Raw genomic sequence first — 13187 nt, 5'->3', positions numbered from 1 at the left:
AGGTTCCCCTGCTGTTCATGGAGTGAATAAGCAGACACATGAACAAAACTGAATTGCTATTTCGGATAAGCGTTCCCTCTCCTGGTCCCACCCACGGTGCTTTACTTTTCCGTTTGAATTTACATTTGAGTCTTTCTCTGACCCTTGCAGGTATTTTCTACCATATTAAATGAGAATCTATTAAGCCACACCATAACCTGAGATTAAAAACTGCAGAAATCATTCCAAGAGGAAGAGCAAAAGATGCCCCACACAGCTAACCAGAGAAGGAACATTTCATTTTCCCCAAACATGGGAGTTTATGCTGCTCAGCACCCTCCCCCAGAGGGTAAAACTAGTCAAAAGCACACATCTTCAGCTTTAAAATAAAAATGCAAATGATTTTCCAGCACCTAAAAGGCCCAGTTCTGATGTGCAAACTGCTTTGGGAAAAACATCCTGTTCAGAACTACATATTCTTGGGAATGCTGCCTCGGGTACCTGGATTGACTGGGTGGGTAGTTCAGAGATGAGGGGCCCTCCAGCCAGAAAGGAGGGCAGGAAGCTACATATGCAGCCACGCGTGGCTTCCCTTTACTCCCCGGCAGGACTGGGAAGTGCAACTGCTGCCTCGGGCTGGGCAACAGGGGACAGATACGCTGCCTGCATCTCACTGGCAGCAGGTGGATGGTGTGTCATGGTTAAGAGTGGGGTTAAGACTCTCAGACCCGCCACTTCCTAACTAATGTACTTGCCAGATGCTTCTCAGCCTGCAACCCCTGCTAAACGGGGAACAATACTGCCTAATTCAGGGAATATTAGGAGAAATATAGTGGTCTAGGAAATGCTTAGCATGAAGCCTGGCACATTGGTGCTCAATAAACAGAGGTTGTTAACATCAAGTGGGAGGTGAAGGGCACCCCAGGGAGTAAAGGAATCACGTCCAGCTTTGCACTGGGGCAAAAGGTGGCTAAGATGGTCTAAGATTATGGTGTGCAAAGCAGGATGCATTTAGAATCTGCAGAGTCTCTAAATGCACGTGCCAGCCCTCCTCATACCCACGTAATTTGAATCCATGGGGCTGGCCAGGCATTTTTAAAGCTCCCAGGAGCTTTAAGGAGTCAGGGTTGCAACCCTCTGCTGTGCTAAGAGCTGAAGTCAAACAACCAACAGACAAACCTGTTCACCGTCAAGAGTGTTTCTAGACCCGAGAGTGAGGCCATCCTGGTTTCAGAATGGAAGAAAAATTAGCCTTAAAAGTGGAAAACTTACCTTTCCTAATCTGAAAACTGCACATTAATAAAACACATCGTGATCACCAAGTTCTCAGAAAGCAACCACTCTGGGAAAAGCCGTAACAAAGCTCAAGTGTTTATTAAGAATTAAAAATACTGTAAATAAGCCATACAGTTCATTTCACAGTAAACTAAAATTTTTTTTCCCTTTTCTTTTTTTTTTTTCTTTTTTTCCTTTTGCTTTTTTGAAGGGCAAGACAGCCATTAAAGAACAGTACAGCTCAAAGGGGAAGACAGAGGAACAAGGACAGAAAACACACATGTTCCTCCCGGATGGGGGGGGGTCTGCTCACACAGCAAACCCCTTCATGGACATCACGGTGACAGACTGGCCTCCACTCCCTGGGGAGACGCCCATGCCCTAATGGACAGTGCCCAGAACATACCTCCTGGGAGAATCCGAGGACTCTCCCTGTAGGAGTCTAAACCCAGGCATTACTTGGGGACACTGTCAGAGATGACACAGGTCAGCTGAGGGGCTCTGTGGGGTGTCGCGCCTGCATATTCAGGATCTCTGGATTCTTTGCATAGTCACGTTTGCGGTCAAATGATTCAGGAATGGGAAAGACACCCACGCCAGGGCGGCGACAGTCAAGCAGCTGATTCTTAAACCCGAGGGGTGCATCTCTCCCCCGACTCAGAGCTCACACCTATGAGTTTCGACCAGTTAAAAGTGGAAGACAAGGAGCGAGTGACATCTCACGGAAACTCGGCCCGAAGTATTAAAAAAAAAAAAAGTAAAATTAATTTCCCTTAAAGACAATTAGAAAGCAAAGTGCCTCCTCCCCCACTTGTTTTACTTGATGTCTGCCGCCTGGAAGGGGTTTTGAGGTCAGTCTGCTTCTGTGAGTCCTTGGTGGAAGCCACTGTCATGCCTTCCTCACTGGTGCTGGAGCCGTCCCTTCTGAAAAGCACCTCTGAGCCACGGGGGCTGGGACTTCAGGAAACTGACCGCAAGCAGAAGCAGAAAACGTGAGAAACCAATGTGTGTGGTAATCACCGTAAATAAATTAACTGGGCACAAAAATACAAAATGCCTTGATGATTTTTGTTCCAAGACGTGGAAGGGGTAAGAACGTGGTGGGAGGGGAACATGGGAGAAAACAAACCTTTTTTTGGTCATGAGAAACTGGATTTAAAACCCGTGCCCTAAAAGCCATTTAGACTTTTTCATGAATCTTTTCCACTTTCAAGAACAACCTATCCAGATCACTTCTCAGGTCATCTAGTAAACCCTTGGCCGATTCCAAGTTGTTCTCGTTGGTTTCTATTTTCACTGAGTACGCAACCAAACTGTCCACGGCAGTCCTGAGCATTTTCAAGTCCGATTCCACTTGGCTGACTGAGGATTTCAGGTTGTCCAGAGAAGAGAGTCTGTCCAGGAAGTCCTGGGGCGGCAAGTGGGCCGCGGGGGCCCGGTCCTGACCCAGCAGCGTGTGGACTTGCTCTTGCACCTTCTGGAGCGCGTCCACGGTGCTGGGGAGCTCACCCACGCTTCTCTTCAGCTCCTCCACGTCGCTGTACAGCGAGAGCTGGGCCTCGCCCAGGCTCCTCACCGTGCCGGCCAGGCCGCCCTTGTCGGCCTCCGAGGCGGCGCCCAGGCCTTCCAGGCGCTCCTGCAGGGCCGCCAGGCGCCGCTCCTGCTCCTCGCTCTTGGCCAGGAGGGACTCCAGGCTCTCGGTCTGCCGGGCAGCGGCCGACTCCACGGCCCGGACTCCACCCTCCACACGTTGAAGCCTGGAGTCCAACCCCTGGCTCTCTTTCTGGAGTGCTTCGAAGGCATCAGAGCTTTGGAAAACTCCGTCCTCTTCCGACCGCTGGGCCTGGGCTCTCAGCTGGTGCAGCTCCTCCTCCAGCCTCCGCACCTCTGCGGGCAGGCGGCCGCTGGACTCCTCACACTGCAGCACCTTCTCTGTGAGGGCCTGCAGGGTGAGGTGCTCCGAATCGGCTGCCTCCTTGAACTTCTGCTGCTCCTGCTTCAGGCTCACCAGCTCCTTGACCTCGGTGTAGACGTCAGACTCCATGGAGCGGAGGGTGCTTCTCAGGGCCGCGATGTCCTCTTCCTTGGACTTCACAGAGGTCTCTATTTCCTTCACAACTTCCTTCAAGGCTTTCACATCCTGCTTGTATCCCTCGGATTCTTCCAGAGCGGCAACCTTCGCCTTCACCTCATTTATTTCCTTCTGGCTCCTCTTTTGGACCTCGGTGAAGATGGCGATGTTGTCGTTGATGGACTTGGTGAGCTCCGTCAGCCTCTCCTCCACCGTGTTCTCCAGGGACGTGAAGTCCCGCTCCCGGGCATCCTTCACCACGTGGATCCCATCCGAGAGGTCTTTAAGGATCTCGTTTTGGAGTTTTTGCAGAACTTCACTGATCCGGTTAATCTCACTCTCCCCTTGCTTCACGGCTTTCTCTGTGAGATCTTGTTTGTGTTGGGAGCTCCTCAGGATGGACTCAAAGGCCCCAAAGGTGGCTTGCAGAGACTGCACCTGTAACCAAAGTCCAGATGTTAACGGCAGAGAAGAGCTGACGAGTTTCATGTCTATAGCTATCTTTCTTGTTGTCCGCCCGCCTTCCAGGCCCCTCCTCTTCTAGAGGCACCATGTTGCTGCAGAAACCATCCTTCCACACACAGTCTATGTGGTTGGGGGCCTAAGCTGGGCCCAGCACCAGTGCTCCAGGGATGGTTTGTAACCCAGGCGCGGCCAGTCAGCACTTGGCATCCACCCTACTCCCATCCCTGAGCCACGGTGATTGGCCCACAAATAGGCACATGGCCTACAGCAGGCCAACTCCTCAATCCCAGGACTTCTGTTAAAATGAGAAAAGGAAACCTTTGCAGCTGGGATTGCAAGCTCTGAGGTGGAGGGAAGCCTGGAAGAACCTCGGCCTGAGAAGCCAACGCAGCGGGAAGACCTGAGAGATGGCAAGGTCAAGTTCCAAAGACATAATTTGAATCCCTGGATATAGCCATATCTGAAGGACTCTGTTCTTCAACTTTTTTAGTTTAAGACAATAAATTCTCACCTTTCCTCCCCCTACCCCCTTCTAAGCCTGTCTAAACTGAGTTTCTAGCTCTTGAAACTGAAAGAGTTTCACAAGTTCTCACAGGAAAACAGCTGAGCAACATGAGAGACACGGGGCTGGGAGGCAAGAGACAAGGGCCCAGGTGTCTGCTTGACACTTCAAGCTGTGTGGCCCAAAACAGGTCACTGTCCTCACCTGGAGAATGTGCTCAGAGGGCCAGACGATCCTTAGTAGCCTCTGGCTGTGTGAACACATTAGGATTCTGATTGCCACTACACATTCATTCTTAATAAATTCTACCCTAAACAAGGTCTGACCTGGGAACTACCCCAGCGAGCTGGTTTAATGTATGTAGAGACTGATGACAATATGAGTAATGTCCTGGGCTTTATCCTGCTTTCCTTAAAAAAAAAAAAAAAAGAAAGAAAGAAAAAAAACTAATTCTGTTGAGTCTCTAATCACTAACTCATAGAAAACAGGCAAAAGACAAACATGCCATAAGGATGCAATCAGCCACAATGTAGAAAATTCTGCAGGACTAAAAACTGAATCTTCAACAATTAAATGGCATTTTTTAAAGGGGAAAGACAGGAAGCTATTATAGATGAAAAGAAATTTAAGAGATTGATCCATCTAATGTAGCATATGGGTTTATAAGTATCCTGATTCAAACAATCCAAGTGTAAAAACACTTTTCAGATTCAGGAAATCCTGATTATGGACTGAGAACCAGAAGATAATCAAGAATTAATGTTATCACTGCTAGGTGTGCTCTACTACGTTTTAAAAGAAATGAGATGTGCGGGAAGGAAAGGGACTCTTAAACACACCCCCTTCTAAGCCTGGATGAACTTGCGAGTCAGTCAGGGAACAATTTTAAAACTAATTCCTAGTCCACTATCAACTGGATAGGCCAGGCCAGCAAGGGCCTGTCAGAGGGTCTAAAACTGAACAGCCCACATTTTCTGAAGCCCTGTGCCCACCTGTGTTCCCTGAATCTGAGGCCAGGCCAGGCTCTACCTGGGCCTTCAGAGGGCCTGGGCCAATTCCCAATGGCAAGAAAAGGAGAGGCCAGGGGCAGCAACAGGCAGTGGAGCAGAGTACTTCAGGTCAGACTGTCCAACTCCATTCAAAAAACCCAAGCAGAATGGGTAAGGAAGGGGGATGTGATGAGATGAAATAAAAATAGCAAAAAATGGAATTTACTGAAACCAAGGTTTATTTTGATCTCCTTTTGTTTCTGCTTCAACATTTCCATGATAAGAAGTTAAAAAATAAAATAGCATGAGCTCAGGAATTAGACTGCCTATGTTCAAATCTACTTGGACACTTCCCAGCAGTGACATGGGGCAGGTCCTCCAGCATAGCTGGGCCTTGACTTTCTCTGCTGCAGGATGGGGACAGTACCTGATAGGATCATACCTCTGAGGACAGAGTTAATATATATAAAGTGTGTGAACTGTGCCCTAGCCGATGGTGAGCACTTAGTAGACAGAACCGGCATCTTCATTACTGTTCACTCTTTCTTCTGAGGTAGCCAAGAATTCTGGGATACCCTGACCATTCTCACCCCAAGGCCAATCAGGATGGGATTGTCTGACAGGACGGCTACATTCCAGTTCCAATCCCACCTGTCACCAGTTCCTCTTCTATTAGCCAAAAGGTTTTTAAAGTCCCTTCTGACTTGCGCTAATCTGACTTTAAGACAGATTAGGTAGGGTAAGAGCATCAGGGACTCCAGAATACCAGACAATACTAGGCAGTGTCCCTGCCCAACCAACTCTAGCCTGAGCCACAGAGAACACTGAGGAGGCCCTGGCAAGAGCTCACCTCGGAAAGCAGGTTACCCAATCCCAGCACCTGTCTGTTCGAAGCACCCAGAATGGAGGCATGAGCAGGTGGGCACAGTACTTGCAACATAGCAGAAAGTCACCTGTATTTTCTGAATGAATCAAATAAATGAGTTAACAGCAATGCTGAAGAAGACAGAGCCAGTCCACTTCCCCTCTCATCTGTTACCCCTAACCTGAGGCGGTTCATTACAAGTGGGCCCTTATCTGTTAGAAATAAATCTAAAATACTTTGGAAGTAACTTTCAAATTACTTCCTAGTTCACTCCCCACTGGATCTGCCAGGGCAACAGGGGCCTCCTAGCCCATCAAAGGGCCACGTGTGACCCTCGATGAGTAACTCCAAATTCTAGGCTCAGGTGGCCCACAAGTGAAATGGTGCTAAGAATGGCACCAGCCTCAGGTGGGTGACGGGGAAGTACTCAATAGACAGAGCCCTCCTTCCCACCCCCCCCGAGCTCCACACAGGGTTCTAAGGGGCTTCAAACTTAAGATTGTCAGAGGACAAATCACTCCTCCATGCAAAATAACTTAATGACCACACCAGAGGTGCACACAAGAAGCAGCCACACTGAGGGCAATACTGTTTGGGGCATATTGAGAGTTCCAAGTCAATGGAATAAGCATTACTTGGGCACCTATGACATACTCAGACCTGAGAAAGGTAACAAAAGAGAATTCTAGTTCACTAGGGTTTGCAGCCTAGCCCTGTGCTTACCAGCTTGCAAAATTACCTTTGCACACCTTTACAGCAATCTTTCCTCAGCTTTGAAGTGTAGTCAGAGTCAAGTGAAGACTGCATGATAAAGATGAGGCATTAAATAACAGCTTGAGTACATGCTCAATTAAAAGGTCGCTGTTTCAGTAATTTATCAGGAGGACTCTTAAAACTGGAGGGAGCATCCCCTTCCCTGCCTAGGGAAAACTGAGCCCCAAAGAGGAAAGCAATCTGTACACACTGCTGATGGAGAAGGGGTGGGCAGAAGAAAGGAGGGAGGAGCCAGGGCAAGAAGCAGAGAGAATATAGCCCAATTTCTTCAGCCTCCAAGACCACCCCACGTGGGCCTCGACTTCTACCCCCACCCCCCACCTAAATCTTTCTCAATACCGGCAGGGTGGTCACCCACTGTCCTTCAAACATGTTCAAAATTCAGGAGTGTCCCCTTCCCTCAACAGCCACGCATCACCACCTCACTGGATTACCACGGCCGCGCCCTGGCCAGCAGCCCTGGGCCTAGCTAACTCCACACCCTGTCTTCTGACTGGCCACGGCAGCAACCCTCGACCACAAGCTACTCATCAGTTGCTTCATCAATGCGGTCCGAGTCTCCTGCTCCTCCATTCCCTCCACAAGGGTGGATGCGGAGACAATCAGACTCCCACAGATATTACGACTGATTGGTATGTGGGTGGATGAAAGAGAGGAAACCAGAGGCTAGTGATTACACTCCAGCAGCACGTCTATTTTCTCAGACTGATGTGACATTCAGGAGAGGCAAAGCAACACTGCCTACTTAGTTCTCTCAGAAAAGTCACCTCCCTTGGCCTGCAGCATGGAGGGGGCTGACTCATCCCAGTGGCTCTGCCAGTCTGAAGAGGAAATTCCTAGTCCTGCACACTCAACAAAAGTAGAAACTTGGCAGGCCAGGCAGCATGCTGGGAAAAGGAGGCAGCAGTTCCGGGCTCAGAACTGGTGGCGGGATTTTTTGTTTCAATCAGGCAACCAACTTTCATTGAGCAATGGCATCAGTGGAAGAGAGACCAGGAGCCATGAGGGAGGGAGCTGTGCTGCGTGTGCAGAAAGCCTTGACAGGTGTGGGTGGTTGTGCAAGTTAGGTCCATCCACGCCTGAAACCAACCTTGGTGGACTCAACTGCACAGAGGCCCAGCCAGTGTCACGCAGCCTTTATCAATTCATTGCTCTCCCTCAACCTCAATTTTCTGGCTGAAAAATGGAGTCACTGCTGCCAGTGGGATGTCCTTCTCGGGGTTACCATGGGGACTAGATAACGAGCAAGCCTCCACACCTGCAAATGTGCTCGTGGAGCTATTTACCGGCAGGAGCTCGCACTGGTATCCAGTCCTTCCCTCCAAAGCTGAAGGGAGCTGTTCCACAGCCCACATGGATGCGCCGGTCCAGTAAAGGGCCAGGGGCCCAGAGGTAGGTGCTGGTTCCGCTGAACTTCAGGAATGAATACGAGGACTAGCTGTTCCTTCCCGGGCCTGCTGAAAACCGGCTCAGAGGTCTCCCCCCTGGGGGAGCGGAGGTGAGGCCCTGCAGAGGCTTCCAGGGATGCCTGGCGGCCGGGCCAACCTCCTCTCCAGCCGCCCCTGCCCGTTCAGCGCTCCCGAATCCAAACCCGCTTTCCTGGAGGCCGCGGGCTGCCCCGCAGGTCCCCGCTGTCCGGGGGCAGCCCCGGGCCCTCCCGGCCGGCCTGTCCTCGCCGCGGTCCACCCCGTGCACCCCGGGCCGGCTCCTCCGCGGCCCCTAACAAAGGGCGTCTGGGCCGGCCCGGGCCGCGGGGGGCACGGCGGGCGCGGGGCCGGCCGAGGAGGTCGGGCCGCCGCCGGGGCCTGAGGGGGGACACGACCGCGGGCGGGGGCGAGGGGGACCCACCTTCTGCTCGACGCCCTGCAAGCCCTGGCCCAGCTCGTCCCGCTGCCGGGAGAAGTCCAGGTGGCCGCGCCGGACCTGCCGCACCTCCTCCAGGACGTGGTGGACGCCCCAGCCCGAGAAGGCGGCGGCCGCCACCAGGGCGAGGTAGAAGAGAAAGTTGAGCGCGCGGCCGAGGCGGCGCGGGCCGGGCCCCGAGGACGCGGCGGCGGCGGCCCGGGCGCCGCGGTGGCCGCCCCGGGCGTGCGGCGGGCCCGGCGGGTGCGGCGCGGGCGGCTGCGGCGGGTGCGGCGCGGGCGGCGGCTGCGGCGCGGGCGGCCTCCGGGCCACGTCATCCGCGCCGCCCGACGGGTGGGCGCCCTTGTCCGGGGCGCTCGCGGCGCCGTGGCCGCCCTTGGCGCCCCTTTGTTTGGCCGCGGGCATGGCGGGCGCGGGAGGCCGCGGCGGGCGCGGGAGGCCGCGGCGGGCGGCGGGCGGCGGGGCGCGCGGCCGGGAACTTCCTCAGGCTCCGGGGCCGGCGCGGCGCGCGGGGCTGCGGCGTCGGAGCGGCCGGGGCGGCGGGCGGGCGGGCGGGCGCGCGGGCGGGCGGCCGGCAGGAAGGAGGAGGAGGGGGCCTCGCCGCCGCGCCGACCCCGCCTCCCGGGAAGGGCGGCCGGGAGAGCCGGGCCGGGAGAGCCTGCCACGCACGCGGGGGCCGACGGCGGCCCCTCCTCCCGCCGCCACGACCCCGAGGGGGGGGCGGGGCGGGGCGGGGCGGGGCGGCCGGGGAGGGCCCGACGGGCCGAGGGCTGGCGGAGGGGCCCGGGGTGGGGGTGGGGCGGCTGTGGCCGAGCGGGGTCCGCGGAGCTGCGGGGGAGGGGCCCCCCGAGCGGGGTCCACGGAGCTGCCGGGGAGCCCCCCCCACTTGCCCCAGCAGGGTCTACAGAGGCCGGGGCAGGCGGCTGAGGTGGCCGAGGTAGGGCAGCTTGACCCGGTCGAGAAGAGCGATCCTGCCGGGACCCCTGGACCCCGGGGATGGGGGCCGTGTTGGGGGGGGGCAGGCAGGACTGGAGGGGGGCGACGGGTGAATGACCCCCGATGCTGAGGGCCAAGTGCGAGTCCCCCCTCCCGTCTTGACCAGTGCGGAACCAGGAAATGGTGGGGGGCTCGCCAGGAGCCCTGCCACGGGAACGGGATTGGGGAGTCCCCACCCCATCTCTCCTATGTTCGCCGCGGGCTTGGGTCTGTCTCTGCTGGGGTTTGATGGCAGTGACCTAAAGGGGCGGGCTCCACGCAGCTGTAGGCTCCGGAGACATGTTCGGGAGGAGGCAGCGAAGATTCCTGGACTGTGTGAAGTCTTTTCAAGGGTTCATTGAGCGCCCCACTTAGCCCAGCCAGTCCACTGTGGATAGTTTTTCCGAAGCTTTTTCAACTTCTTTTCTCTTTAGGGGTCACATCATCTATTCGCAGGCCCTGCTAGGAAAGACTCCCTGCAGTGTGCTGGGAAAACAGGGAGGCCAAGCATGGCTGTCACCCCTCCTTTGGAGGAAGGAGATACCATAATGTCAGGCGCTGTGCTTAGCAACTTACCTATGTCCTTACAGCTGCACAGAAACCTTGCAAGGTAGGAATTATTTTACCCGAGTTATAGGAAGGAAGCTGATGCTGAGCAGCTACCCCAGCTGACTGGCTCAAGGTCACAGGCAGCCAAGGTCTCAACCTGGATCTGCTCCTTCTAAGACCTGTGCCTGTTAATCACCAAATTAGGAAGGAAGCAGCCCCCAGGGGAATAAAGCAACTTGCGAACCCTTATGCAGGCTGAGGCAGAGAGGGAACTCCACACTCCATCTTACCCCCGAACTAGTGTCTGGCAGTATACTCAGGGATATTTTTTTCTTCTGCCTGGAACTCTCTCCCAATTCTGTTTTGATTTTTTTTTTTTTTTGCCTTACCTTAAGGCCTTGTTGTAATGCCACCTCTTTCATGCTGTCTTCCCTATAAAACCACCTGAAATGTCTCATGATACTTAGAGACAGCACACTTGCAAAGGGAGGCATTCTATATGTCAGTTCAATATAGCAAACCTTTGTTGAGGTCCCACTACTTGCCAGACAGGTGTCTTCAAACTACTAGAATCTCCCCCTTTAAAGCCAACCTTTGCTTATATTTCTTATTGTATCTCACCTTACAAGATATTTTTAGAAATTTCTAATGAATGAATGAACACATGTGCCTGCTCTCAAGGAGCCTCATTACATTTGGAGAAATATCCAGAAACATTTGAGAGCAAAATCATGTAGTTGAGACTATAAATGCAAAGGGAACTTGGAAAGCAAACCTGTGGGCAGTATACGGGGAAGTTGGAAAGGTCTTGAGCAAAGTTTTGAAGAATGGATTTGCGTAACAGGCCAGCAAGGAGGATATTTGCATGGCGAAAATGGGGTGAGCCCACAACACCTGTCTGACATGAAGGGTGTGTACTGCTATACAGGGAAGAAAAAGATGAGCTGGGTGGAGTGGGTCCAGATTGCAGAGGTCGGCAGAAGCCAGGCAGGCAGGGAGAAGAGTCGCTGTTAGTGTGGGAGGCCAGAGTAAATTATAGCAGGTTCTAAACTAGAAATACCTGCCTGAGGCAGAGAGATCATCTCCATTCCAGACAAATATCAGGAAATAGTAGGAATCCCCTAATTTAGCAGGGAACAGGACTCTGACCTAGTTGGGGGGAAAGGAAATAGCAGAGGAAAGCAGTCGACTAACTCATCAGAAGGTGCTGGAAAAATCTTGTTTAAAAACTGTTCAGCTAAATTTACATTGCCCTTAAAATCTCTGCTGCACAAAACAGCAGTCGTCTCCCTTCAGGGAGTCATCCTGTTCAGGCAGCAACATCGTGCAAGGCAGCTTTGGGGGTCCAGGCAAACTCTGGCCTGGGAGGCAGAAGTTGCTTTTGAACCTTGGTTCTGCCACCAAACTGCTGTGGCTTTGAGAAGTGGACTTTAACCTTGTGTCTGGATTTCAAGATCACCTTTTCTGTCTCTCTAGTGACCGTATATTAAACCATTTCTTAGAGGAAATAGCCATCTGATGTTTATCAGAAATCATTAAATGATATTTACATTGTTTAGTCAACTTAGACCGTACGTAGGCAACATAGAACAGGATTCTCTGTCTGCCTCTACTGAGCATTGGGAGATTAGAAGGCAGGGAGGGCACTGGTACTATTTTCAGTGTTTCCTTCTCCATGGTTTCCTGGCCAGAGTGGTGTAGAAAATTTAAGACACAGGCTCTGGAATAGAACAACTAGGGTTCAAGTTCAGCTGCACCATGGCTGGGGCATGTGACCTCTCTGAACCTCCTGGTGTCCATCGCTGATAAGAACCACTTCACTGGGTTGTTAGGAGGATTAAGAGAGATTCCAGATACCACTGGGGACCTGGCAGGGTGCAGTGGAGAAGGGTGGCCAGTGAAATGCACAGTTATTGAATGAAAAGGCTGGCTGCACAGGGCTGTGCCCACATTTCAGCCATTTTCCTTCATCGTTTCTTGGAGCTCCCACACTACGTGTGGCTTAGAGACCACAAGTTCCAATGAAAAGGCGGCCAGTGTTTTCCTCTGCAGCCTGGCTCCACAGCAGTGTTTGGTTACACCCAAAGGAGGAGGTGGTGAGGAGTCAGCTCTGCATCTCTCCGGCAGGAGGTCCCCGTGCCTCTAGGAGATTTCCATTCCCCGACCACATGCACACAGGTTCTGAGTTGGCACAGATGCATGAAGAGGAAGCTTCTCTTCTTCCTGATTTGTTCCTCTCTATCCCTTTTCCTTTTTCCTCCCTATAATACACTGGATGGTCAGGAATGTGGGTAGAGAAGCAGAGGAGCCAGAGACATCTCTTCCTTTCCCTCAGCTTGCACTGCCTAGACGGCGAGTTATAAGGTGGAGATTGTCCGGCTACAGCCCTCGTGGTTTTTCCACCTCTCAGTCAGACTGTCTAAACAGAAAGCCCTTATTAAAGTTGATTGCCTCTTCTCTGTTGAACAGACCCACAAAAGCCAAGGCATGAGCCTAAATGTCCTGCAAACAGTGTGTTTTAGAGGTTGGACCTCATTTACAGTTTCACCCTAGAGAGAGCTAGGACCAGCCCTCCAAACCTCAACACTCCCAGGAACACGCCAGCTCCAAATGCTGGGGCTCCATGTGGGGGCTCTCAGCCCTGGGAGTGGCTTACGGAACACAGGCTTTCCTCCACAGAGTCCCTATAGAGGCAATATGGATATTAAAATTATTTTTTCCTCCATATCTGCTCTACTCTTAGTCTTCCTCCACCTAGTGCTTGCTAATAACATCAGTCAAGGTGTTAAGGGGGCCTCCCCTGGCGGTGCAGCCGGTTGAGCGCCGCGCTGTCAAGTTGTCCGCAGCCTCTGCACCACTGGTTCGATCCCGGCTGGCTGG

At 53.0% G+C, this 13187-nt stretch overlaps 1 protein-coding gene across 1 annotated transcript; it reads right to left on the bottom strand.

Annotated features, from left to right (window-relative positions):
* Positions 1-2434: 2434 nt before the first annotated feature.
* CKAP4 (cytoskeleton associated protein 4) lies at positions 2435-9188 on the bottom strand (the record flags this gene model as incomplete). Its single annotated transcript, XM_084254955.1, has 2 exons — positions 2435-3763; positions 8769-9188. 2 exons carry the CDS (start codon positions 9186-9188, stop codon positions 2435-2437), a joined length of 1749 nt encoding a protein of 582 aa, XP_084111081.1.
* Between the last annotated feature and the right edge of the window lie 3999 nt (positions 9189-13187).

The sequence above is a fragment of the Talpa europaea genome, assembly GCF_964194135.1.
Source record: "Talpa europaea genome assembly, chromosome: 15".
Classification (NCBI taxonomy): domain Eukaryota; kingdom Metazoa; phylum Chordata; class Mammalia; order Eulipotyphla; family Talpidae; genus Talpa; species Talpa europaea.
This window is presented reverse-complemented; position numbering and strand designations above follow the sequence as displayed.